At 56.0% G+C, this 27404-nt stretch overlaps 3 protein-coding genes and 1 pseudogene across 10 annotated transcripts in view; all 4 read right to left on the bottom strand.

The window, feature by feature from the left end:
* Positions 1-26271, bottom strand: part of LOC149861105 (natural killer cell receptor 2B4-like) — a 42986-nt gene extending 16715 nt beyond the window's left edge. The window contains exons 1-4 of one of the 2 annotated variants that reach the window (XM_090051390.1): positions 25744-26271; positions 24967-25197; positions 24321-24635; positions 20844-24241 (exon numbers count right to left, since the gene is read on the bottom strand). In XM_090051390.1, coding sequence (XP_089907516.1) covers positions 23904-24241; positions 24321-24635; positions 24967-25024 — 711 coding nt within the window. In that variant the 5' untranslated portion in view covers positions 25025-25197; positions 25744-26271 and the 3' untranslated portion in view covers positions 20844-23903. Of the gene's footprint in view, positions 1-20843; positions 24242-24320; positions 24636-24966; positions 25198-25743 lie in introns of those variants that run through there. The other variant, XM_090051391.1, reaches the window with a different exon arrangement.
* Positions 144-13074, bottom strand: LOC149861108 (natural killer cell receptor 2B4-like). Of its 7 annotated transcripts, none has more exons than XM_090051383.1 (5): positions 9932-13074; positions 8941-9282; positions 8554-8850; positions 6774-6932; positions 4305-4843 (listed from the first exon to the last, which is right to left on the bottom strand). In XM_090051383.1, exons 2-5 carry the CDS (start codon positions 9221-9223, stop codon positions 4776-4778), a joined length of 807 nt encoding a protein of 268 aa, XP_089907509.1. In that variant the 5' UTR covers positions 9224-9282; positions 9932-13074; the 3' UTR covers positions 4305-4775. The 7 variants fall into 7 exon arrangements, with proteins under 7 accessions (XP_089907514.1, XP_089907509.1, XP_089907510.1 ...); XM_090051384.1 differs by having other exon boundaries at positions 8941-10241; positions 10389-13074; XM_090051385.1 differs by having other exon boundaries at positions 8941-10694; positions 11629-13074.
* On the bottom strand, positions 13279-14542 carry LOC149861107 (natural killer cell receptor 2B4-like). The gene is made up of 4 exons (XM_090053721.1): positions 14485-14542; positions 14059-14153; positions 13835-13991; positions 13279-13755 (listed from the first exon to the last, which is right to left on the bottom strand). Exons 1-4 carry the CDS (start codon positions 14540-14542, stop codon positions 13424-13426), a joined length of 642 nt encoding a protein of 213 aa, XP_089909847.1. The 3' UTR covers positions 13279-13423.
* Positions 17147-20141, bottom strand: LOC149861106 (natural killer cell receptor 2B4-like; annotated as a pseudogene).
* Positions 26272-27404: the final 1133 nt, after the last annotated feature.

Genomic DNA, 27404 nt, shown 5'->3' with positions numbered 1-27404 from the left:
ACCTAGGGGTTGCTTAATCCCAGAAGGATATAGCTGGGTGCTTCTTATAGCCTGTAGCATAGAAAGTGGCTTCCCTTAGTCAGCCGAGGAAAGGGAGCAACAAGGCCTCTCTCAAGCATGTACAACAAGACTGGCTATAACAGACAGTTTTATTGGGTAGAGGGGGTAGGCATGGGGAGGGGTACAAGTCAGAGAAGTAGCAAAAGAATAACCCCGAGCAAACAAAAGCAGCTCGGTATCCTCCTGATCCGTGGCTAGAGTACGTTACACTAAGTTCCCAGTTAGGTTTCTAGTACGTTTCTCACTTCCGCATCCGAGGATGAGCGAGTTGCGGAGGTCCATGCTTCTGTGTGCGTGTCTTAAAAATGTCTTCCTGCCTTCGTCCTGGCGGGACCCTCTTAAATACCCCTCGTGACCTCACCACCTGGACCCAACCAACATCAGGTATTTTCTCAGCGTCACTGATGCTGACCAGTGGGTTTGAGTAACGTCAGCTCACACCTTCAGGAAGGGCCACTGCCTTAGGACTACCCTCCCAGGCCAAAGGCCAGAAGTTTAACAATAGACCTGGCCACAAGGAGAGGGGAATCCCCCTGCCTAGGGGACCCCCAGTGGCGACCAGCTACTGGTTGAAAGACAATGGCCAGAGAGAGACAGAGAGAAGAGGGGAACAAACAACTCAGAAAGTGAGGAGGCTGGGAGGGAGTTTTTTCAGCGGGGGCATGCCAAAGTTTTGGTGAAACAAATGCATGGAGAGAGGTGGAAGACAACGTCCAATGCTTTCGCCAGAACAGGGAAAAGTTAGGGGTGGGTGTGCAAAGGTTTAGGAGGGAAAGGTGGTGTTAAAAAAAAGCAATCTTCCTTGAGTCAATGCCCCTTTGCAGATGCCTGAAGTACGTGCAGGTTTATCTGCATAGAGCAATGGCGGCTGCCGCTTTCTTGGCTTCACTGATTTTTGTATAGCTTGTCAGGTAGTGAAGCAGGACCGATGCTGAGGCTGTGTCCTCTTAGTCCTTGTACATCTCAGGAGCAGCTCCCCTGAAGACAGCTGGGCAAGCAGCTCTGTCCTGCATCTCAGCCATAGAAAACCAGTGCAGCCAGGAGAATCGCTATCCATGCTTTCAGGGAAGCATCTACGTGCAGGAGATGGCGTAGGTCTGCTATGGGCAGAGCCGTGCTAGGGCTTGAATGTGAATGCTGCCCAAGGAGAGGGCGGGAATGAATTTTTTTGCAGGGACTGGATTTCCTAGAAAGCTAAATCCATGGGGGTGCAGTCCGGGCCCATACAGGGACAGTTCAGTTAAAGGAAAAAGGATTCTGACTCAATCCAGAGGTCGACAGAAACGGATGAAGGACTTGCTGGATAGCTGGAAAGTTTTGACAGCTCAGTCTCCCCACCTGGATGCCAGCTGGGGAACCTGTGCACCTGCCGCAGGAAGATAATGGGGCTGCTCACAAACACGTGGCCGGGGGTCTTCTCCCTCAGATTACAAGGCACCACTCCAGGAGCACTTGGGAGGGATAAATGGGGACCAGTACGAGAGAGAGAGCTCTAACCAAAGACCATCTCTGCTTGCCGCACAAAGGGTTTTTTGGGCAGCGGAGGGATCTGTTTGCATGCACATCACAGATCTGCAGTCACTGTATGATGGGGTAACTCTCCTGAATTGAATGGCTCTGCCCTAATTGAAGATTTAGCCCAACACATTTGACAGGTGTGTAGCCGCAAGGCAAACTTCTCTTGTACAGTAATGCAAAGGAAGCCCACTGCTGTTACAAATAAAGCTCCCTTTTGGAAAAATTAAGCTGGTGAGATTTTTCTTTAGCCACAATAAGGATTGGGACTGGATCTCCTGGTCTGCTGGGGCCCAAATGGCTAGTGCAGCCTGAAAGCAGCACAGACCCTGCACTGACCCTGGGGGCGGGGAGGGGAGAAGGTGTTTCAGTCCCTTTGCCCATGTGACCAGCACAGGGGACATCATAAGCCCCTGTAAACAACCGTTGCCTGAACGTAAGAGGCAACACTGCCTAAAAGTCTTGGGCTGAAAGCCACTGGAGCTGGCAGCCAAGCCCCACTGACTCCAGCTGGGCACAATGAGGCCTGGAGCAGGAGAGAATAGGAAAGGACTCCTTGTCTGCAGGCTGGGGGGACCTGGGACCCTGATCATCCCTTTCAGCAGGCCAGTTTCCCAGCGTGACTTGAATGAGGCTGGATTTTGCAGGCAATGAGCAGAAGCAAGCCGCAGAGGACGAAACACTGAATGAAGCCTGTTGCAATACAGCATCCACAATGGGCTTGAAATGCGAGCTCAGTGTGGCCCTAGTGTGTGGAAACCCACCTGACAGCCCCTGCTCTGACCCCAGCATCCACCAGCACCTTTGGCTCCTGCTGGAGCTTTGCCCCGTGCGTGTGGAGCTCATGGCTGTTTGACACACTCGTGCGGTGCTGCTGAGACAGAAGAGGGAACTGGCTCCATCCTCTGCCTCTTACCGGAACAGGCCCTGAGGCCCCATGGACAGGAGCACAGTCTCAGCCGGGAAGCACCCCGAGCCTGGGGCTAGTGTTAAACATGCTTACGCCTAGTTGGAGGCAGTGGGGCAGTGTGTGACGATGCTGGGGGAAGAGGCAAGGCAGGGAGAACAGCCCTGCACTGGGACCGGGCTGGAGGAGAGCGGCTGCAGGATGAGGGGGGAGTCCATACCTGTCCCAAGCTGCTCACCCATCCAGTACCGCCATCACCACACGAGGATCCAGTGCATTCAGAGCGGGGAGGAGAGGGGACTTTCTGGGCAGTTCGGGGAGTCCCCGGCTTCCAGACTAATTTCACAAATGCAAGGGCGGACTCGCTTGCTGCAGCTTGAGCCCATTGCTCCTTGTTCTTTCATCTGCCCCCACTGAGATCAGCCCAGCTCCATGCTCTTTGCAACCCCCTGCAGGGAGTGGAAGGCTGCTATTAAATCCCTGCTCAGTCTTCTCTTCCCCAAACTAAATAAGCCCATTTTCACAGTTGAAAGGAAGCATTTTTTTCTTCTTTAACAACTTCTCCTTGAAACACCGCAGCATGACTCATTATAGCTCATGCATGCTGTACTCAGAGGGGAAGTGCCCCCACCATCTGCAGCTAATGGCCTCTGGAACCTGGAGAGCTCGTTACTGGTACCCAAGAGAAAGCTGAACTCCTGGATGACTATTTTGCCTCAGTCTTTCACCGGACCAAGAAGAAAACAATGCCGGGCGGAGTACAGGATGAGCACGGTAGGAAGAATCGCCTTCCTACTATTGCCATAGAATTGGTGTATGAGCAATTAAAAAAATTAGAGATATACAAGCCAGTGGGACTGGATGATCTTCATTTGAGTGTGCTCATTGTGGATCCCTCCCTCAGAGCTGGTGGATGCAGGGCAGCTGGTAGGGATGCAGGGCAGCCCTGCCAGCCACTCCAGGCAGCTGCAGCAGGGGTGGGGGGGGGTGTGCAGGCAGCCAGATTGCAGCCCAGCGTGTGGCTCACTGCCCAGCACGGCAGGCAAGTATCAAGCTACTCTGTGAAGGGGAAGGGGCATGTGGGGGGAGGGTGTCACATTGAGGCCCCCACATTGGGGCCTGGGGCAGGGCTAGGGGCTGGGGTGAATGGGGCTCTGGAGTGGGTCATAGATTCATAGATGCTAGGGTCGGAAGGGACCTCAATAGATCATCGAGTCCGACCCCCTGCATAAGCAGGAAAGAGTGCTGGGCCTACATTACCCCAGCTAGATACACATCCAACCTTCTCTTGAATACCCCCAGGGTAGGGGAGAGCACCACCTCCCTTGGGAGCCCGTTCCAGACCTTGGCCACTCGAACTGTGAAGAAGTTCCTCCTAATATCCAATCTAAATCTGCTCTCTTCTAGCTTGTGGCCATTATTTCTTGTAACCCCCGGGGGCGCCTTGGTGAATAAATACTCACCAATTCCCTTCTGTGCCCCCCTGACGAACTTATAGGCAGCCACCAGGTCGCCTCTCAACCTTCTCTTGCGGAGGCTGAAAAGGTCCAGTTTCTCTAATCTCTCCTCGTAGGGCTTGGCCTGCAGGCCCTTAACCATACGAGTGGCCCTTCTCTGGACCCTCTCCAGGTTATCCGCATCCTTCTTGAAGTGCGGCGCCCAGAATTGCACGCAGTACTCCAGCTGCGGTCTGACCAGCGCCCGATAGAGGGGAAGTATCACCTCCTTGGACCTATTTGTCATGCATCTGCTGATGCACGATAAAGTGCCATTGGCTTTTCTGATGGTTTCGTCACACTGCCGACTCATGTTCATCTTGGAGTCCACTAGGACTCCAAGATCCCTTTCCACTTCCGTGCCACCCAGCAGGTCATTTCCTAGGCTGTAGGTGTGCTGGACATTTTTCCTCCCTAGATGCAGCACTTTGCATTTCTCCTTGTTGAACTGCATTCTGTTGTTTTCTGCCCACTTGTCTAACCTGTCCAGGTCTGCTTGCAGCTGTTCCCTGCCCTCCGGCGTGTCCACTTCGCCCCATAGCTTAGTGTCATCTGCAAACTTGGACAGAGTACATTTCACCCCCTCGTCCAAGTCGCTGATGAAGACATTAAAGAGTATCGGTCCAAGCACCGAGCCCTGCGGGACCCCACTGCCCACACCCTTCCAGGTCGAAACCGACCCATCCACCACGACTCTCTGGGTGCGACCCTCCAGCCAATTCTCCACCCACCGGACTGTGCAGTCATCCAAGTCACAGCCCCTTAACTTGTTCACCAGTATGGGGTGGGATACTGTATCAAAGGCCTTCCTGAAGTCCAAGTATACGACGTCCACCCCTCCTCCTGCGTCGAGGCGTTTTGTGACCTGGTCATAAAAAGAGACTAGATTGGTCAGGCACGATCTACCTGCCACGAACCCGTGCTGGTTTCCCCTCAGCATAATTTGTCCTGCCGGGCTCTCACAAATGTGAGCCTTGATGATTTTCTCAAAGATTTTGCCAAGGATGGAGGTGAGACTGACTGGCCTATAGTTACCCGGGTCCTCCTTCCTCCCCTTCTTGAAAATGGGAACCACATTGGCCCTTTTCCAGTCCTCCGGGACTTGACCCGTGCGCCACGAGCATTCAAATATTCCCGCCAGTGGCTCTGCAATGATGTCGGCCAGTGCCTTCAGTACCCTCGGATGGAGCTCATCCGGGCCTGCCGACTTAAAGGCATCCAGTTCCTCCAAGTGACCCTGCACCACCTCAGGGTCCACGCATGGAAGTCTGGTGCCTTGCTGCTGCCTCCCTACACTCCCAGTGAGAGACTTGTCATGCCTCTCACTTAGGAACACTGAGGCGAAGAACTCGTTGAGGAGTTCAGCCTTGTCCCCTCTGTCCGTCACCAGTTGTTTCTGCCCATTTAGCAGGGGTCCTATTCCTCCCTGGGCCTTCCTTTTACTCCCTATATATCTAAAAAACAATTTCTTATTGTCTTTTACTTGGGTTGCCATCCTCAGCTCCATGGTAGCTTTGGCCTGTCTAACTGCCTCCCTACAAGCACGAGCAGAAGAGGTATATTCCTCTTTGGTGATCTCTCCCTGTTTCCACTTTTTATGTGCTCCCCTCTTGGCCCTTAGTCTGCCCTGGATTTCTCTGGTCAGCCAGGGAAGCCTCCTGGCCCCTTTCCCTCTTTTACCTCGCACGGGGATCGTCTCGCTTTGTGCTCGAAGGATAGCTTCCTTAAGGCACAGCCACCCTTCTTGGGCTCCCATCATTTCAAAACTACTACTCTGCAGTGCGTCCCTCACTAATCGCCTGAGTTCGCTGAAATCAGCTTTCCTAAAGTCCAGCACGTTCACCCTACTGGTTACCTTACCCACTCGACGCCTTATGTTGAATTGTACTTTTAGGTGATCACTGTCCCCCAGATGGCTACCGATCTGTAGGTCCCCTACTATGTCATCCCCCGTTGCCAGTACCAGATCCAGTAAGGCATTCCCCCTAGTGGGACCATGTACCTCCTGCGTCAGGTGGAGGTCCTGTACACAGGTTAGAAACCTGCGTGAGCGGTGGGACTTTGCTGTCTGTGTCTCCCAGCAGATGTCCGGGTAGTTTAGGTCCCCCATGACCACCGCCTCTTTAGCTTTTATGGTCTCCGAGAGTTGCCTCAGGAGCCCCAAATCTATTTCTTCCCCTTGATGTGGGGGTCTGTAGCAGACCCCTACCACCAAATCCTTTTCTCCTTGTCCCCCATGTAGCCTAACCCACAGTCCTTCTACTTCCTCATCCTTTGATTCTGTCTTGATGAGGGTTGATGTATATTGCTCCTTAACATAGAGCGCAACCCCTCCCCCCCTTTTCCCCACTCTGTCCTTTCTGTACAATCTATAGCCCTCAATATGTACCGCCCAGTCGTGGGATGAATCCCACCAGGTTTCCGTCAGCCCCACTAAGTCGTAGTCGTTTAGTGCAACCAGGAGCGCTAGTTCATCCTGCTTGTTCCCCATGCTCCTAGCATTAGTATATAGGCACTTGAGCCCTGTGACTGGTGCTTTTGCTACCCCCTCGCTCCAAGTCCTAAAGGGCTTTTTGTCTCTAACCTTCCCGTTCCTTACCTGTGCCGTATTGCTGTCCACCCCCTGTCTTTCACGTTCCCAAAGCTCTCTTTCTTCAGGCTGGGCTGTCCTTGTGGGTGCCACCTGGTTTGGTGGTCCACAGCTTCCCCCACCCTTATCTTCCCCTCCCCCCGACGAGCCTAGTTTAAAGCCCGCCGGAGGAGATCCGCCAACCTGGAAGAAAACACACGCTTACCTTTGGGGGACAGGTGAAGCCCATCCCAGCTGAGCATGTCCCTCATTGTAATGTGTGGGTCATTGTCCAGGAAGCCGAAGCCTGCCTCGAGACACCACTGCCGAAGCCGCCAGTTGGTCTCTCGGATGCAGTTCTCATGCCGTCTTCCGCGTCCGTTCACTGGTAGGATGGAAGAGAATACCACCTGTGCACCAAATTCCCTCAGCACGCCGCCCAGGGTCGTGGGAGGGTTGGAGCCCGGGCGGCTCGTCAAAGGGTGTGGGTGGGTCCTGCCACTGCATGCACCCCGGCAGGGGCCCAGGCAGCACGTGCCATCCCAAACTGTGTGTGGGACAGAAGGCACGATGGGATCCGGGGCTGCATTCACCTCCCTAGGCCCCCTGCCTCAAATCAAGCTATGGAGGAGCAGGAAGATCCCGACAGTCACGGCAGATTCAGCCGCCAGCTGGAGCGTGGACGAGGCAGTGTCCCTGTCTGGATGGAGACAAGAGCTGGTTATTCCCATGCCAGACAGAGGGTCAAGAGCTAGAAGAGGTGGCTGCACCAGAGCCATAGGTGACACGTAAGGGGGGCACAGGAGGGACATGTGCCCCCCCCCCCGCCGAGATTGGACTAGGACCCCTGCAGACCCAGCAGCTGCTTCTCTGTGCTGCAGCTGGGACAGGAAACCCTTGGAAGCTGCAGACAAACGCCTTCCTCAGTCCCTCCCTCCCAGAGGGGAGCAGAGCCTGTCGCCTGGGCCCAGCTCAGTGCTGTTTTGGCTGCTTTGCAGCTACGATGTGCACTGCTATATTCCCAGCAATCGGCGCCCCCAGCACCAGCAGCAGGATGAGCCCCTTGGCCTGGCAGTAGGACAGCGACGAGGCTGGAGCAGAGCACGGCAGCGGGTCAGAGCCGGGGGGAGCGGTCGGCCTGTGGCGGGGCTGGGGTCCCTCACTGGCTGCATCTGGGCAGGAGCAGGCAGCACTCAGGAGCGGGGGCCCTGGGCTCTGGAGATCACCGGCCAGAGCAGGACACGGCTGCTGGGGCCGGGCCCAGAGTGGGGCAGTCCCGGTGCGCGATGCCAGGTCTCTCACAGCACCGCTCGGAGCAGAGGAAACGCCCTTTACTGTAACGGCGGTGACGGGAAACAAGGTGAGCTCAGGCCTCGGTTTCCACAAAGCAATGGGGAAGTGGTGCTCAAGCAGCAGCTCAGCCGGTCCTTGCAGGGCCGAGCAGGGATGGCACAGCTGTACCACCTCATGACGTATCCGGCTGTTTTCATGCTGCTACTGCCAGGACCCGGGCTACAGGGCAACCCCATGCATTCCTGTGTGGCTGGGTTATAGATCAGCCCAGTGCATCCCTATGGCAGGTTGACCTGTAGCCTGGGGAGCTATGCCTGGTCTAAAGGTCTACTCAATGAATTCCTACGGTGAGTCAACCTGTTGTCCAGCACTATCATCATCAGTATCACCTTGCTTGTACAAGTGGAGAAACTGAGGCATGGAATAACTGTGGGCCATCAGTTGTCAGTATTTAGGTGACTAATGCCTTTTATATCTACAAGAGCAATGTGCCTAAATATCTTCCAGGGCCCAGCCCTAAGTGTCTGACTCATGAGCATACAAAGCTTGGGAGCAGGGAAGCGCGAGTCTCCAGCCAATATTGTTCTCTCGGTTTCCCGAGGCAAGAACTTGCTTCCAATGGCAAGCATGTTTCTGCTTCTGGGGTGACTCAAAGGGGCCCTCAGGCCAGATGGGGACAATCTTTAGCCAGGTTCCTGCTAAAGGACATTTACCTGTGGCTGGGAAGATGCACAGCGGTTTGACATCGATGGTGGCCGTGCCCCAGCTGGCTGCATTGCTGGCATTGCAGTGATAGAAGGTGTCGTTGCTGCCCGCAGTGATCTCCAGCTGCAGCTGGGATTGGTGCCCCGGGAGCTGCTGGTCCTCTCTGGCTGGGCTGGAAGATGCACCTCGGGACCAGCTGTAGGTGACTCTGTCGGCAGCTGGGACCTGGCAGGACAGGGTCACGTTACACCGTCCAAGCTGCAGGTGAGCAGAGAGTGCTGTGAGGTTGGGCTGCCGGACTCGGTCTGCAAGGAGAAGTCACGGTGAGAGGGGCTGAGGGTGGCAAGTTCCCCCGAATAGGTGAGACTCGGGGGAAGCAGGGCCCAGATACTCACCGAACACAGACACACGGAAGCAGGTGGTATCGAGACTGCCGGATGCAGATGTCACATCCATGGAGTAGACACCGCTGTCCGACTTGTTAACCAGCTCAATCTGCAGCGAGAGATTCCCGGGGTGGAAGGCGATTCTCCTGCCTAGCGGGGAGGCTGTGTTGAGGTCCACGACACCGTCGCTACTAGACAATGTGACAAGCGAATACAGCTTTCTAGAGCTGAGTTTCACTCTCCAGGTGATTTCTTCCCAAACAGACCATTGATTCTCCGGCACTAACAGCATGTTTTCGTCTGTAGCTGCAGCCACTTCTGTTTCTTTACAAGCTAGTGCTACACAAAAGACTGGGAGCAGGAGAGAGCAGGGGGTTAACACGTTCCTAAGCCCATGTGGGAAAAGTAGGGGAAAGTAGTTGCACTTCCTTGTCTGGCTTCAAGGGAACTCAGAGCCAGGGGCAGGGCAGGGCTGACAGCCTTGAAAACGTCTGGATCCAGGCTTCCCCGGACGTGGATACTGGGACAGGAAGCCACCTTTGTTTCTCAGTGCAGGAGCGCCCCGCTACTGGCCCGCCACAGATACGGGCAAACCCATGTCAGGGCTGTGACAGCCCATAATGAGCAAATAGCAGATAGCTCCATGGAGCACAACCCAATTTAAATGAAATAACCCAGCTCAGGTCCTGTGTTGCTGCTCAGTGGCATGTATGAGGGGTTTTTAACCTTCTGAGGCACTAAACTTTGTGCTAGCCCCCATGCACCCCACACACCCAAGCAGCAGCCCCCACCTGCAAACTCCTCCCACACAGCAATTTCCGAAGCTGCAAAAACTTCTTTCAAAGATAATACCGGTGTAAGTGCCCATGTAGCTGCAGCTCACAGGAGCTCCCATGCTGGGGCAGCGCTGGAACAAATGGCACGGCAAGACCAGGAACCATCCCTGCCTTGCGGAAACCAGCAGCCTGTGCTCACCCTGGGAAAACCTAGAATGGTTTACCTAGAGAAGTGGAGCAGTCTCCATCCTTGGAGGTTTTTAAGGCCCAGCTACACAAAGCCTTGGCCGGGATGATATAGCTGTGGCTGGTCCTGCTTTGAGCGGGGGGTTGGACTCAATGAGCTCCTGAGGTCCCTTCCAGCCCTCATTTTCTGTGGTTCTATATCCTCTCCTGGCTGCACCAGGGGTAAATGCAGCCCCTTGGCACTTCCCCTGAGCGTGGAAACGCAGGAGGAGGAACAACAGAAAGGGACAGAGAAGTTCCCCCATTGTGGCAGGTGTCTGAAGGACGAGCTGGCAGCGGGGAGTGAGGCTGGAAGAAGTCAAACAAAGACATGAGTAAGGCGGAACCAGGCTGATCCCCCATGGAGAGGTGCATCCTGCAGGCTTTGAGTCCCCATGGCTGTATCCAACAGGGAGGTCATTACTAGAAAGCAGAATTATTCCCAGTGAGACTGACCCGTACAGACGCCCTTGCAATGAACAGCGAAGGCATCAAGTACTGAAGCAGAGCTGAGTGAACCCAAGGGATGTAGTCACAAGTCAGGATGGGGCTGACGTATAGCGCCTTCTTAGGGGGTGGGGAGCCTCTACTCCTGCCCTGGTAGGACAGGAGCTTGCCATATGATGAGAAGCATCGTCTGTGCTGCAGACGGCACAAGTGCAAGGGTTGCATGCTTCCTGCCTCACGCTCCTTCTCCTCCGTGGTTGGGGAGTGGTCATACGGGGTGCAAAGCGCTCACAGCAGCACTGAGAGACATGTAAACTGCAGAGGAGAAAACCTCACACCGGTTATGTCACACCTTTGGCAGGAAATAATGGCACAGAGACAGGGGTGGAGGTGGCGGGGCGGGGACATGCAGGATGGAGATAGAAACCCTGTGCCTGCAGCTGCACCACGATGTAAAGGGGAACATCACCCTTGGCACCCACGGCATGCGAGCAACCCTGAGGGACCTGCTCTGCAATGCCACCTCCGTGGGCCTTATTGGCACTCTCTTGGTCAGTAAGTTTTAAGGGACCCAGCACCCCATCACTGCCATGGAGCTATCAGAAACGGGGGTCTGGGCAGACTCTTTCTGGGTCCAGACAGACATCACGCAGCCCTGAAATCTGCACTGAGCCAGCAGGACACTGGGGAGCATGGATAGGCTTGGACCAACAAGGCTGCAGTAACAGCCTTGTTAGCATCCTCCTCCTCTCTGGAGGTGGAGACACTGCCACAGCATGGGAGAGACGTTGAGTGTGGGAACCCAGGACTTCGAGGGAAATGCTCGAGTGACTGACATGAATTCTGAAGCGATTTAATATGTTGATGGCAGTGACTTCCTTCACTAGGGTCTCCCTCCCTCCCTTGCTTGACTCTGTTCTTGCAGGAGTGCATGCATCTTCTTTACTTTTCTTTCCATCTAGGAAGAGCGCACACCAACTGCAGAGACTTCCTCAGCCTGATGCAGGGTTTTTAAACCTGAAAGCTTGCTTCAAATGTTTTTCCAACTATTTAACATGGTCTAATACAAGATATCAGATTTACCCAAAGAACCTCGCCTGCATCTCAGCTGTCACCTAGTCCGCATCCCTGCACCACCCCAGAGCTGCTTCCCTTTACAGCACAGCACAGCCATTCCTATCCTGCAATTGGGACCTAGCTCCTAGCAGACAACTGGCCCTATTTTACTTTGTAAGGAAGTGCTACTTACCTTTAGGCTGGAAAAGCAGGAGTCAGAGAAGGGCAGGTGGCAGGGCTCCCATCTTCTTGGCAGCGAGCACGGAGGGTGAGCACAGAATAATGAGTCCCTATGGTGGATATCCATGTTTGGATGGGCAAAGAGCTGGCAGGGCTAAGAAAAGGATTGGTGGGGGGCTGATATTGGGAACACAAGTAAGGAAATAAAGCCACAGCTACCTCGCTTTTTCTTCTTGGCCTGTGGTAAATCTGCAGATGACAGAGACTAGCTCCAGAGAGCACGAGACTGGGGTTTACAGGAAAGAAGGTTCCACATTTCACAGAGAAAGCAAACACATGAAACAAGGGGGCAGTTGTTTTTGAAACCCTACATTTTAATAGAAGTAAAGAGCTGAATGAAACCAAGGCTATTTCCTACTGTTCTTGGCATTTAAGAAACTCTGATCAATCCAAAAGCTGGTCAAAAATGGAGAGAAAAATAATCCTAGAGATGAAAGAACATTTTGATGAAAACAATGAAACCAAAACCTATTGATATGGGAGCAGCTAGCAAAAAAGAATATCAGCTGTGGAAGAAAAATCAGAAACTCAGCAATGGGAAATTTCTGGTTTTCAGGAGTCAAAGGATGGAAAGTTTTCATCTCAAACAGCAAAACAAACCAAGATTAATAATAATAATTGCCATCATCACCACCACCAGAACCATCATCACTACCACTATCATCATCATCACCATCACCACCACCACCTTAATCACCGGCACCACCATCATCATCGTGGGTGTTCTTTCAGGTTCTTTTAGTTTTTAGTTTTCTTTCAGCAAAGAATTCGGAAAAGTCCAGTGAAACGGTTCATCTAGGCTTTCAGTCAAAAAAAAAAATCTGGTGGAAACTTTTCGCCCAGGTCCAGTCCAACACAGCCCGGGGGGCCCTGGCTTAGCCAAGGAGATGCCCCACATGCGGCACTTCCACAAAAGGGGCCCAAGTCAGAGGAGTGCAGAGCACGGGGGCGGGGAGGCAGGCGGGGCTGGGGCAGACCTGGTCTCCTGTTCATGTCCCTGGGAAGCAGCTCCGGAGAGACCTGGCAGGCAGATCGCCCGGGGCTGGGAGCTGCCCCACAACATAGTTTTTGGGGCAGCTTTTCCCTGCAAACTCAGCAGAGGCCCCTGTGCTGCCACAGTGCCGGGCTCCAGACTTTCCCGACCCACCAGGAACCAGGCACCTGCAGGGATTTCGCGCCACATCTACGCCCTTTCCCAGCAGGCCCCATGGCCCCATGCTCCAGCACAACCTGCTCCTGCTCCCCCCGCATGGCCCAGCCTGGGAAGGAGGCAGCGAGGCCGTGCCGAGGGCGCCCCCACGCCACTGCTCTGGCGCACGGCTTTGCTGCGTCCATCTGGGCTTGGCGTGTGCGGGGGGAGGGGGAGGCAGGACGTGCTTGGGCGGTGCCCTTGGGCGGCTGGGAGAGGGGTGTAGACCTCCAGGCAGACCAGCCACGTGCCTGGCCCCGGGGTAGCCCCGCTGGGAGAATGCCACGGCTGGGGACCCCTGGCTTCAGGTCCCTGGCTCTGGGGCAGCCCACCCAGGGGGACTGCCACAGCGCTGGCACAACGGTGCTCCCAGCTCTGCGGCTTCCCACCAGGGTGCCCGAGGCCGGAGCCCCGGCCCCAGCTGTCTGCCAGGCTCCCGGAGGAGCCGGAGCGGGATGGAGGCTGGGGCAGCTAGAGCATCCTCAGGGACGCTGGGCCCCTTCCCCTGGTTTCATTCAGGCCAGGCTCACGAACCAGCTCCACAGGACCCAGGAAGATGCTAAACATCCCTGTCCCCCCTCACATGTCTGGTGCAAAGGGGGCACTTACTTGTGGAGTTGCACAGCGGTTTGACATCGATGGTGGCCACGCCCGAGCTGACGGGATTGCTGACATTGCAGTGATAGAAGGTGTCGCTGCTGCTTTTAGGGAACTTCAGCTCGTTTTTATGCTCTTGGAGCCCATGGTCCTCTGGGGCTGGGTGTGAAGATACGCCCCGAGACCAGCTGTAGGTGACCGAGGCAGGTCTGGGCACTGAGCAGTCCAGGGTAATGTAGCAGCGTCCACGCTCCTGGGTAGTAGATGCCTTGATCTTGGGCTGCCGGACACGGTCTGGAAGCAAAAGTCCCAGTGAGAGGGGCTGGGTTCCCCGGGGGTGAACACGGGGGGGAGGCGGCACCCCCAAACTCACCAAGCACAAACAGCCGAAAATTACTGGTGATTGCAGAGCCATCCCCCAGCGTCAGGTCCATGGTGTAGAGGCCGCTTTCTTTCTCCGTGACGGAGTTAATCTGCAGCGAGAGATTCCCAGGGTGGAAAGAGACTCTGTCACCAAAGGGGAAATGGTACTGGAGCGAGGAAGGTGTTGTTCTGATCGTGTCTGAGGATCCAGTAGCTCTCTGAACGCAGTTTCACTTTCCAGTTGACTTCCACCCAGGACGACGGCCGTGTCTTGGGCTGCAGCTGAACCGTGTCCCCAACAGCAGCCACCACTTTTACTTCTTGACAACCTGGGGGTGCAGAAGGGCAAGGGGGAGAGAAGGGTTCGCAGACTCCTCAGCTCCTTTGGGAAAAACTGGCTGCCGCACACTTCTCTCCAGTGCAAAGGGCACTTAGAGGCAAGCCGTGTCTTGCATTTTTTACAGAACACAGTAGAAAAGATGCATCGCCTGGATGCTCCTGCGGCTTTATGATAACCCTCGTCCTAGCCCAGGGCTGCCCTCTGCAAAGCAGGGCACAAACACAGCTCCCTAAGACAGTCTCTGCTCCAAAGACCCCCTCTCCCGTGCCTGAGCTCGCCCCAGGCTGCACCCGGGGCAAGAGCAGCCCCTTGTCACTCACCTCCAGCTTGGAGGAGCAGAAGGAGGGAGAGCAGGAGGGGGCCGAGAGCCCCCTTCATCCCGGCTGAGCTGCGCAGGGCAGGCGAGTGCAGACCAGGCGGTGCAGAGCAAGGCTCTGTGGCCAGGCTGAAGAAATCAGATTGAGAAATGATGAATAAGGAGGAAGCAGGCTGACGTCCCCCTTGAGCGGTCAGTCCTGCAGGCCCTGAGCACCCCACGAGTGCAAGCAACGCTGCATAAAGCAGGGGAGAGGTGGTCTGGGCGGGGCTGGGCTGCGGCTCCATCGCCCAGCAGCAGGGGAAGTGTGAGAAGAGGCCCAGGGCAGTGTGACAGGATGCTGGGCCCCCACTTCCAGCACCCTTACGCCCCGATCCTGCTGGGGCTTGGCCAAACCCTGACTCAGCGGTGCCACGTGCAGCATAGAAACCCACTCCCAACCCAGGCCGGTGGGACTTACTCCTCGTTCCTTCGTGGCTGCACAAAGCGGGAAAGGGCAGAGAAGTGCAGTCACAGGGCAGGCATTCACTGCCCAGGAATAAGGAAGGGGGCAGGATGGGGGAATGGAAGCGGTTAACGGAGGGCAGGGGGGTTAATACTGCCTTCCCCAGGCAGCTCAGCCAGGGTCCATGGGGCTGCCCACCCTTCCCCTCTCCCTCGCTCCGCTCCATGCTGGGACAGGAGCCAGCCTCAGCCCCGGCATAGCCAAGAGCTTCCTGCGCTGAGCTGGTGCAGTACAGGCTATTCCTGTTGTTACCTGCATGACGGCCCCCGGGCCAGGTCGGCCAGTGCCACGGGGGCAGAAACAGGTCACGGCCTGTCCATCCACCGATTGCACCCAATGCATGAGATGAACACGGATCCAGGGGCTGATCTTACATCAAAGTGCCACTGCTCGTGCTTGCCAGTACATTGAGGATGAGGTATGTACTGGCCATGGGATGTGCAACTTCCCCCCATCCAGCCCCTCCTGTCCCGCTGGCTCGAAAGAGCAAATCCTGCTCGGCTGGCTGAACCGTCTCAGCGTTTCCAGGATCCCACGGCTCTAATCCACACTGGGTCCTGTGTGCACGGGGAAGCTGCGGGTTGGCATATGATTGAAACAGCCAGGAGGATTCCCTGTCCCCTGGCTCACTGACTTGAAATGCCCCTTGTTACCCCCTCAGACGTGCTGCCCCATTACACTTGTGTGCTAAGTGCTGAGGAGTTGGGCTGCGACTGCTTCCCATGAATGCACGGCTGCAAAACCGTGACACTGAAACCATGCAAGGAGGCTATACTCACTTCTCATTTTTTTTAAACTAATTCTGTTTCCAGGCCCAGTCTGTTCTGAATTAAGTTCCAAATTTGCACTGAGCAGAGCTCAATGTTGCCAGTTTAAGTGGTGCTACCACCAGCCTGTCTCATCCCTCCCAGGCTCTTCACCCTGGGGCTTCAGATACTTCCATAACCCATGGCAGGCTCCTGCATGCAAGCTCCAAGCCTGGAGGCCTTGGGCTTCAGATGCCCCCTCGTCTCGCTTGCACTGAGCCAGAAGGGGGAAGCTAGAGGGCGAGCCTCACGGCAACCCCTCATCACTATGAACTGTGTAGACAAAATCTTTGCCTGGGAGGCATGTGTAGACTCTTGCAGGGCTGCCCCGCCACGGTGCAAGGGACAGGTCTCCACCCTCAACTACAGCTTACAATCAGAGGATCATAGAAAAGGAGGGTGTGAAGGGACCTCAGGAGGTCACATCTAGTCCCACCCTCTGCTCAAAGCCAGAACAGCCCCAGCTGCATGGTCCCAACCAAGGCTTTGTCTAGCTGGGTCTTAAACACCTGTGAGAATGGAGATTTCACAACGTCTCTGGGAAAACTATTCCAGTGCTTCACCACCCTGCTAGTGAGAAGGTTTTTTCCTAATATCCAACCTAAACCTCCCTTGCTGCAACTGGAGCCCATTGCTCCTTGTTCTGTCATCTGCCCCCACTGAGATCACTCCAGCTCCATCCTCTTTGTAACCGTCCTGCAGGGAGCTGAAGGCTGCTATTAAATCCCACCTCAGTCTTCTCTTCTGCAGACTAAACAAGCCCAGAGCCCTCAGCCTCCTCTTCAGAAGTCATGTCCCCCAGCCCCTGAACCATTTTCATTGCCCTGTGCTGGATGCTTAGAACCAGCAGCAGGGCCAAAGCGCGCAGGTCCCTGAGCCACAGCCCAGCACGCTAGGCCCTGAGCTGAGTCCTACACAACCGAGGACGGAAAACCAAGGGTCTGTCTCACTGACCCGCAGCAATGGGCTGAACACAGGGCCTTTGATGGAGCTGTGAGGAGCTGGATGCACAAGAGTGCACCCCTGAGAGCGTCCTTGCACCAGGCTTCCAAAAATGCTCTGTGCCGCCAGAGCAGATAGAGCCCGTAGTGAGGAAGCGCCTATCCCAGCATCTCTAGTGAACCCAGCCCCAGCCCCACACAGCAGGGGAGGAGGAAGCCAGCTTTGCAGACCCTGCCTGACCTACCTTCGCTGTGCATTGGCACAGCCAGCTGCAAGCCACCGGCAGGCACCCGGCTACACTCACAGGAGGGAAGCTCAGCTGTCCAGGTCCAGGCGCTCCTTATCCTTACGCCTTTGCAAGAGCTGTGAGAGACCACTGCTGGGTGCGAACAGGGTGGGGTGTGGGTGGGAGTGAGGCTGCTTCCCAAGCAGAGGCAAGGGACAGCTGACATGGCGCTGTGCTGCCCGTCGCGGAGCTGCAGTGGGATGGGAGTCCAAGGCGGGTGGTTGTTCCCCAAGGAGACGATCCTCCGAGCTCAAAGGGAGTCAGTCCCAATGCGCACCAAAGGAAGCAGGAGTGCTAAAAAGCCCCTTCGCTCAGCAAAGGCATCCAGGAGGGCCGGAGGGCAAAAAAGGAGGCGTACAAACGGTGGAAGCAAGGGGCTGTCACCAAGGAGGATTACACCGCCATTGCTCAGGATTGCAGGGACGCTGTTAGGAATGCCAAGGCAGCGATGCAGCCAGGGCTAGCGACCAGAATTAAGGTTAACAAAAAGTCCTTTTTCAAATACACAGGGAGTAAGAAGAAGGCACTGAGGAATATGGAGCCCGTACAGGATAGGCTTGGCAATCTGGAGATGGCAGCAAATGAAAAAGCTGATCTCCTGCGACCTTTTGACAGAGCTGGTTTACCTTTTTCCACACCCCCTCGGCGTAGGGGCAGAGCCATAGGAGGTGAACGATGGTCTCTGTTGCACCTTGGCACATATGCCTGGGGCAGCTGGGTCAGGTCCCTTGCCCCTCTCTGTGTTTCCATGGCCAGATGACTTGGCAATCATTATCATGGAGCAGCTCCACGGTCGATAGCACACCTCTGCCTCTGACCACCTTCTCCTCCAGCTTTGGACACCTCTGTGCCGTTATGGGGCAGCCTGTCTCTGCCAAGGCAGGTTCAGACACCGGCATCAAGAACGAGGCACCACACCCCAAGCACGAGGTACTGGAGACGTGTCCTTGCTGGGGCAACTCCTAGGTCCCGGGCCACAGGCTCACCCATCCCCCCACACCCAGCAGCACCAGTCAGTGCAGATGGTGGAAAGGGGCAACTCCTGCAGTTTTGGGGCCATTCTTGGATCCATCAAGTAGCTGTACTCCTGGGTCCTGCTGTTTGTACTGGAGTCTGCTGGCCCCGCTGGGTAGGGGATGAAGCAGCCATGGGGGGACCCTCTGCTCCAGGATACCCATGTGTCTGCGGTACTAGGGCCCAGCATCGGGGACTGCGCTCCGGTGCTGGGACTTGGGCCCCTGCAGACCCACCGGCTGCTTCTTTGGTTGCAGTTGGCCTGGGACAGGAACCCCATGGGAGCTGCAGGCCAATGCCCTGCCCAGGCCGTCTCTCCCAGAGGGGAGCAGGGGCGACGTGGCCTGTGCCCTGCTCGGTCCCATTTCGGCTGCTTGCCAGCCACGATGTGCACTGCCACGGTCCCGGTGATCAGCGCCCCCAGCACCAGCAGCAGGATGAGCCCCTTGGCCTGGCAGTAGGACAGCGACGAGGCTGGAGCAGAGCACGGCAGCGGGTCAGAGCCGGGGGGAGCGGTCGGCCTGTGGCGGGGCTGGGGTCCCTCACTGGCTGCATCTGGGCAGGAGCAGGCAGCACTCAGGAGCGGGGGCCCTGGGCTCTGGAGATCACCGGCCAGAGCAGGACACGGCTGCTGGGGCCGGGCCCAGAGTGGGGCAGTCCCGGTGCGCGATGCCAGGTCTCTCACAGCACCGCTCGGAGCAGAGGAAACGCCCTTTACTGTAACGGCGGTGATGGGAAACAAGGTGAGCTCAGGCCTCGGTTTCCACAAAGCAATGGGGAAGTGGTGCTCAAGCAGCAGCTCAGCCGGTCCTTGCAGGGCCGAGCAGGGATGGCACAGCTGTACCACCTCATGATGTATCCGGCTGTTTTCATGCTGCTACTGCCAGGACCCGGGCTACAGGGCAACCCCATGCATTCCTGTGTGGCTGGGTTATAGGTCAGCCCAGTGCATCCCAGGCTGGGGGTGTGTGCTGTGGGTCAGGAGTGAGGGGTCCCATAGGACAGTGGGGGACGGGGGGCTATGGTTTTGGAGTGAGACACACCAAGCTCAGCAGAGGGAGAGTTGCAGGTTGGGAGTGAAGGGCACTGGGCTGTGTGGGGAGGGTGCAAGGGTCATCATGGCTGCTTGCCAGCATGGGGAGCCATGCCTGGTGTACAGGTCCACCCAATGAATTCCTACGGTGGGTCAACCTGTTGTCCAGGGCTATCAACATCAGTATCACCTTGCCTGTACAAGTGGAGAAACTGAGGCATGGAATAAGTATGGGCCATCACCTGACAGTATTTAGGTGCCTAATGCCCTTTCTATCCATATAAGTGAAGTGTATAAATACCTTTTGGGGCCCAGCCCTGAGTGTCTGGCCCATGAGTGTGCAAAGCTTGGGAGCAGGGAGGTGCAAGTCTCCAGCGAATTTCCAGGGACAAGAACGTGCTTCCAACGGGAAGCACATTTCTGCTTTGGAGAGACTCAAAGGGGCTCTCAGACCAGACAGGGACAATCCTTAGTCAGGTTCCTGCTAAAAGACATATCCCGTGGCTGGGAAGTGGCACACTGTTTTGACATCGATGGTGGCCGTGCCCCAGCTGGCTGCATTGCCGGCCTTGCAGTGATAGAAGGTGTCGTTGCTGCCCGCAGTGATCTCCAGCTGCAGCTGGGATTGGTGCCCCGGGAGCTGCTGGTCCTCTCTGGCTGGGCTGGAGGATGCACCTCGGGACCAGCTGTAAGACACCCTGTCGGCATCCTGCACCTGGCAGGACAGGGTCACGTTGCACCATCTGAGCTCTGCGTCAGCAGAGAGTCATGTGAGTTTGGGCTCCCGACCTCGGTCTGGAAGGAGAAGTCCTGGTGAGAGGGACTGAGGGTGGTGGGTGCCCCCTAACAGGTGAGACTGGGGGGAAGCAGGGCCCAGATACTCACTGAAAACAGACTCACAGAAGCAGGTGGTATCGAGAGCGCCGGATGCAGACGTCACAGCCATGGAGGAGACACCGCTGTCCGGCTTGTTACCCAGCTCAATCTGCAGCGAGAGCTTCCCAGGGTGGAAGGTGATTCTCCTGCCTAGTGGGGAGGCTGTGTTGAGGTCCACAACACTGTCCCTCTTAGACATTGTCACAACTCGATGCTACCCTCCAGAGCCGAGTATCACCCTCCAGGTGATTTCTTCCCAACCAGACGGTTGAGTCCCCGGCACTAACAGCACCATTTCCCCTGTAGCTGCAGCCACTTCCATCTCGCTACAGTTCAGTACATGAGAAAAGACAAGGAGCAGGAGAGAGCAAGGGGTGAACACATTGCTAAGCCCAAGGGAGGAACATGGGGTCAAGTAGCTGCACATCCCGGTCTGACTCCAAGGAAACTCAGAGCCGGGGCAGGGCTGGTGTGGCAGCCTGGAGAACATGGGGAACTGGCCTTCCCACAGACCTGGATACGTGCGACCCCCTGGTCGGGGCCGAGACAGCCCTTGATGAGCAACTCCACCAAGTTGCTCCACTGAGCACAACCCACTTCAAGTGACAGCCACGCAGCCCTGTCCCCGCATTGCTGCTCAGTGGTGTGTTTGAGAGGTTTTATCCTTCTGACGCACGAAGTCCTGCCCTGTTCCCCCCGCCCACCCCACGGACCCCCAGACCCAACCAGCAGCCCCCACCTGCAAACTCTTCCCACAGAGACATTTCCAAAGCTGCAAAAGCTTCTTTCTAAAAGGAAAGGACCTCCACCCTCCATCCGCCCACCACAATTTTCCATTGTGAGCACATGTAAAGACCCCAAACTTTCCCACCCAGTTCCAGGAGACATTCAGACAACAAACCTTCAGGGGACAAGCAGATGCTTCGAAGCCAGCTAGGCTGTGTGCAGGCTGCCTGCCTTGTGTGTCTGTGCAGTGCTCGGTCTTATCCCCTCGCCCCTGGCACAAGAGACGGTGCTAAGAGTCCCGGAAGTGCCCGTGCGGCTGCAGCTCCCAGGAGCTCCCGGCTGGGGCAGCACCAGGAGGAACAGCACCATGGCAATACCGGAGACCGTCCCCGCCTTGTCCCCGAGCTGGAGGACAGAGAGAGACACCCAGAGCCTACAGCTGCACCGCGAGGTGGAGGGGAACATTGCTCTTGGCACCCATGGCACAAGAGCACCCGAAGGGCCCTTCCCTGCAGTGCTTTCCCCATGGGCCTTATTGCTACTCTCTTGGTCGGGAAGTCTTAAGAGACCCAGCACTAAGGGACTGTGCATGGGTGAAGGGAGGGTAGACAGTGGGTGTGCAGGGGTGTGGGGGGTGGGTGCATTTATTGTAACAGCAACGTGGGTTTCTTAATGTAGTTTAAGATGTGTGATGGAAAGTTTATGATAGAGGATGTGCATATAAAGAAATATATTTTATTAAATAAAACTTCAGCACACCCTGCTGCCATGGAGCTATCGGGACCGGGTTTCCAGGCAAGTGCTTTCTGGCTCCAGACAGGCATCACACAGCCCTGAAATCTCTGCATTGATCCAGCAAGACACGGGGACGGTGGATGGGCCTGGACCGCCAAGGCTGCAGTAACAGCAGTCATCATCCTCGTTACCATCCTCCTCCTCTCCGGAGGCTGAGACGCTGCCACAGCATGGGAAAGGCTTCCCGTGTGGGATGTCAGGACTCCGAGGGAAATGCCCGAGTGACTGAAATGACTTCTCAAGCAATGTAACACTGATAATGGCAGTGATGGGAATGATAATGTCACAGTGCTCTAGGACTTCCTTCCCTAGGGTCTCCCTCCCTCCCTCGCTTGACTCTGTTCTTGCAGAAGTGCATGCATCGCGGCTGTCACCTGGTCCACATGATGATAGCATCCCTGCGCCACCCCAGAGCCTCTTCCCTTCACAACACAGCACGTCCCCTCCTATCCTGCACCTGGGGCCTAGCTCCTAGCGGACAACTGGCCCTAGTTCCCTGATATTTTACCTTGTAATGAAGTGCTACTTACCTTTAGCCTGGAAAAGCAGCATTCAGGGAAGGGCAGGTGGTAGGGCTCCCGTCTTCTTGGCAGCGAACAACGGAGCCAGAGGGTGAGCACAGAATAATCAGTTCCTATGGTGCTTATCCAAGTCTGGATGGGCAAAGAGCTGGCAGGGCTAGGTTACGGTTTACTAGGGGATGGGGAGGCAGTGAATGCCCCTGATATTGGGACCACAAGCAAGGAAACAAAGCCACAGCTACCTTGCTTTTTCTTCTTGGTGTGTGGTAAATCTGCAGATGACAGAGACTAGCTCCAGAGAGCACGAGACTGGGGTTTACAGGAAAGAAGTTTCCGCATTTCACAGGGGAAGCAATCACGTGGAAAGAAGGGGGCAGTTGTTTTTGAAACCATACAGTTTAATAGAAGTAAAGAGAACGGAATGAAACCAAGGCCATTTCCTACTTTTCTGGGCTTTTAGGAAACCGATCAACCCCAAAACTGGTCAAAATGGAGAGAAAAATCATCCTAGAGGCTTCTGATTTTCACAAAGAACATTTTGATGCAACCAATCAAACCAAAACCTATTTATATGGGAGCAGCCAGCAGAAAAGAATATCAGCTGTGGGAGAAAAATCAGAAACTCAGCAATGGGTAATTTCTGGTTTTCAGGAGTCAAAGGATGGAAGGCTTTAATCGCAGGAAGGCAAAACAAGCCAAGAATAATAATAATAATCCCTGTCATCATCATCACCACTGCTATCATCATCATCGGCACCACCACCATCACTGCTACCACCGTCACCACCATCATCATCATCCTCGTCATCTTCTTCATCACTACCACCATCACCACTGTTATTATCATCATCATCATCACCACCACTATCATTGTCGAGGGTGTTCTTTCAGTTTATATGAAGTGGAAAAAAAAACATGATTTTCTTTCCATAGAATTTGGAAAATCCCAAGGAAAACGTTCATCTCAGCATTCAATAAAAACCCCCTCAAAAATCTGGTGGAAACTTTTCGCCCAGGTCCAGTCCAACACAGCCCGGGGGGCCCTGGCTTAGCCAAGGAGATGCCCCACATGCGGCACTTCCACAAAAGGGGCCCAAGTCAGAGGAGTGCAGAGCACGGGGGCGGGGAGGCAGGCGGGGCTGGGGCAGACCTGGTCTCCTGTTCATGTCCCTGGGAAGCAGCTCCGGAGAGACCTGGCAGGCAGATCGCCCGGGGCTGGGAGCTGCCCCACAACATAGTTTTTGGGGCAGCTTTTCCCTGCAAACTCAGCAGAGGCCCCTGTGCTGCCACAGTGCCGGGCTCCAGACTTTCCCGACCCACCAGGAACCAGGCACCTGCAGGGATTTCGCGCCACATCTACGCCCTTTCCCAGCAGGCCCCATGGCCCCATGCTCCAGCACAACCTGCTCCTGCTCCCCCCACATGGCCCAGCCTGGGAAGGAGGCAGCGAGGCCGTGCTGAGGGCGCCCCCACGCCACTGCTCTGGCGCACGGCTTTGCTGCGTCCATCTGGGCTTGGCGTGTGCGGGGGGAGGGGGAGGCAGGACGTGCTTGGGTGGTGCCCTTGGGCGGCTGGGAGAGGGTGTAGACCTCCAGGCAGACCAGCCACGTGCCTGGCCCCGGGGCAGCCCCACTGGGAGAATGCCACGGCTGGGGACCCCTGGCTTCAGGTCCCTGGCTCTGGGGCAGCCCACCCAGGGGGACTGCCCCAGCACTGGCACAACGGTGCTCCCAGCTCTGCGGCTTCCCACCAGGGTGCCCGAGGCCGGAGCCCCGGCCCCAGCAGTGTGCCAGGTCCCGGAGGAGCCGGGGCGGGATGGAGGCTGGGGCAGGTAGAGCATCCTCAGGGACGCTGGGCCCCTTCCCCTGGTTTCATTCAGGCCAGGCTCACGAACCAGCTCCACAGGACCCAGGAAGATGCTAAACATCCCTGTCCCCCCTCACATGTCTGGTGCAAAGGGGGCACTTACCTGTGGAGTTGCACAGAGGTTCGACATCGATGGTGGCCACGCCCGAGCTGACGGGATTGCTGACATTGCAGTGATAGAAGGTGTCGCTGCCACTTTTAGTGATCTCGAACTGCAGAACGGGTACATCCTCTGGGAGCTGATGGTCCTCTGGGGCTGGACTTGAAGAGACGCCCCGAGACCAGCTGTAGGTGGCCCAGGAAGCTCTGGGCACGAAGCAGTACAGGGTAATGTAGCAGCGTCTACGCTCCTGGGTAGTAGATGCTTTGATCTTGGGCTGCCGGACACGGTCTGGAAGCAGAAGTCCCAGTGAGAGGGGCTGGGTGCCCCGGGGGTGAACACGGGGGGAAAGTGGCACCCCCAAACTCACCAAGCACAAACAGCCGAAAAGTATTGGTGACATTAGAGCCATCCCTCAGTGTCACGTCCACGGTGTAAAGGCCGTTTTCTTTCTCCCTGACGGAGTTAATCTGCAGCGAGAGATTCCCAGGGTGGAAAGAGACTCTGTCACCAAAGGGCTGGTACGGAGCGAGGAAGGTGCCGTTCTGATCGTGTCTGAGGATCCAGTAGCTCTCTGAACGCAGTTTCACTTTCCAGTTGATTGCCACCCAGGACGATGGCCATGTCTTGGGCTGCAGCTGAACCGTGTCCCCAACAGCAGCCACCACTTTTACTTCTTGACAACCTGGGGGTGCAGAAGGGCAAGGGGGAGAGAAGGGTTCGCAGACTCCTCAGCTCCTTTGGGAAAAACTGGCTGCCGCACACTTCTCTCCAGTGCAAAGGGCACTTAGAGGCAAGCTGTGTCTTGCATTTTTTACAGATCACGTAGGAAAGATGCATCGCCTGGATGCTCCTGCCGCTTTATTATAACCCTCGTCCTAGCCCAGGGCTGCCCTCTGCAAAGCAGGGCACAAACACAGCTCCCAAAGACAGTCTCTGCTCAAAAGACCCCCCGCTCCCGTGCCTGAGCTCGCCCCAGGCTGCCCCCGGGGCAAGAGAAGCCCCTTGTCACTCACCTCCAGCTTGGAGGAGCAGAAGGAGGGAGAGCAGGAGGGGGCCGAGAGCCCCCTTCATCCCGGCTGGGCTGTGCAGGGCAGGCGAGTGCAGACCAGGTGGTACAGAGCAGGGTTATGTGGCCAGGCTGAAGCAGTCAGATGGAGAAATGATGAATAAAGAGGAAGCAGGCTGACGTCCCCCTTGAGCGGTCAATCCTGCAGGTCCTGAGCACCCCACGAGTGCAAGCAACGCTGCATAAAAAGGGGAAAGTTGGCTTGAGTGGGGCTGGGCTGCGGCTCCATCGCCCAGCAGCAGAGGACGTGTGAGAAAAGGCCCAGGGCAGTGTGACCGGATGCTGGGTCTCCCTTCCAGCACCCTTACGCCCCGATCCTGCTGGGGCTTGGCCAAACCCTGACTCAGCGGTGCCACCTGCAGCAGAGAACCCCCCCCCAGCCCAGCCCGCTGGCACTTCCTCCTGCCTCCTTCGTGGTTGCACAAAGGGGGAACTGGCTGAGAAGTGCAGTCATGGGGCAAAACTGCATGCAGCAGATATCTTTCCTGGAAATTTGTTGCCCAGGAATAAGGGAGGGGGCAGATTGGGGGATGGAAGCGGTTAATGGAGGGCAGGGGGGTTAATACTGCCATCCCCAGGCAGCTCAGCCAGGGTCCATGGGGCTGCCCACCCTTCCCCTCTCCCTCGCTCCGCTCCGTGCTGGGACAGGAGCCAGCCTCAGCCCCGGCATAGCCAAGAGCTTCCTGCGCTGAGCTGGTGCAGTACAGGCTATTCCTGTTGTTACCTGCATGACGGCCCCCGGGCCAGGTCGGCCAGTGCCACGGGGGCACTGATCACACCCGATGCATGAGATGAACACGGATCCAGGGGCTGATCTTACGTCAAAGTGCCACTGCTCATGCCTGCCAACACAGTGAGGATGAGGTATGTATCAGCCATGGGATGTCCAGCTTCCCCCCATCCAGCCCCTCCTGTCCCGCTGGCGCGAAAGAGCAAATCCTGCTCGGCCGGCTGAACCGTCTCAGCGTTTCCAGGATCCCACGGCTCTAATCCACACTGGGTCCTGTGTGCACGGGGAAGCTGCAGGTTGGCATCTGAGTAAAACCGCCAGGAGGATTCCTCGTCCCCTGGCTCACTGACCTGAAATGCCCCTTGTTACCCCCACAAACGTGCTGCCCCATTACACTTGTGTGCTAAGTGCTGAGCAGTTGGGCTGCGACTGCTTCCCATGAATGCACGGCTGCAAAACCGTGACACTGAAACCATGCAAGGAGGCTGTACTCACTTCTCATTTTTTTTAAAACTAATTCTGTTTCCAGGTGAAATCTGTTCTCAGTTAAGTTCCATATTTCCACTGAGCAGAGCCCAATGTTGCCAGCTTTTGTGGTGCTACCACCAGCCTGTCTCATCCCTCCCAGGCTCTTCACCCTGCGGCTTCAGATACTTCCATAACCCATGGCAGGCTCCTGCATGCAAGCTCCAAGCCTGGAGGCCTTGGGCTTCAGATGCCCCCTCGTCTCGCTTGCACTGAGCCAGAAGGGGGAAGCTAGAGGGCGAGCCTCACAGCAACCCCTCATCACTATGAACTGTGTAGACAAAATCCTTGCCTGGGAGGCATCCAAGGATGGAGACTTCACAACCTCCCTAGGAAAACTATTCCAGTGCTTCACCACCCTGCTAGTGAGAAAGCTTTTCCTAGTGTCTAACTTAAACAAACCCATGGTGCTACAGCTGGAGCGCTTTGCTCCTTGTTCTGTCATCTGCCACCACTGAGATCAGTCCAGCTCCATCCTCTTTGCAACCATCCTGCAGGGAGTTAACGGCTGCTATTAAATCCCCCCTCACCTTCTCTTCCAAAGACTAAATAAGCCCACTTCCCTCAGCCTCTCTTCAGAAGTCCTGTCCCCCAGCCCTGATCCATTTTCATTGCCCTCTGCTGGACTGTCTTCAACTTGTCCACATCTCTCCCATAGTGGGGGCCCAAAACTGGACACGGGACTCCAGACGTGGCGGCCCCAGTGCCGAACAGAGGGAAGAATCACTTCCCTTGATCTGCTGACAACGCTCCTACCAAGGCAACCCAGGATGCCGTTACCCTTCTTGGCAACAAGGGCTCACTGGTGACTCAAATCCATTTTCTTGCCCACTGTCACCCCAGGTCCTTTTCTGCAGAGCTGCTGCCCAGCGTCGATTCCCAGCCTGTCCTGTGTGTGGGATTGTTCCCTCCTAAGTGCAGGACTTTGCACTAGTCCTTGTCGAACCTCATGAGATTTCTTTTGGGACAGTCCCCTGATTTGTCTAGGTGCCTGAATCCTATCCCTATACCGAGTCATTCAGGGCTGAGCAGGAGGATAGCTCCCCTGCCAGATCTGGAAAACCCCCTGGGCCAAAACCCATTATTATGCTTTCTCCCCTGTTCCCAGCAGATGGTGCAGCATGTGTGTG

This window comes from Crocodylus siamensis, chromosome 6 (genome assembly GCF_052110815.1).
Source record: "Crocodylus siamensis isolate JL-2025a chromosome 6, ASM5211081v1, whole genome shotgun sequence".
Taxonomy (NCBI): Eukaryota; Metazoa; Chordata; order Crocodylia; family Crocodylidae; genus Crocodylus; species Crocodylus siamensis.
Note: the sequence above shows the minus strand (reverse complement) of the source record. Positions and strands in the feature narration are given on the sequence as shown.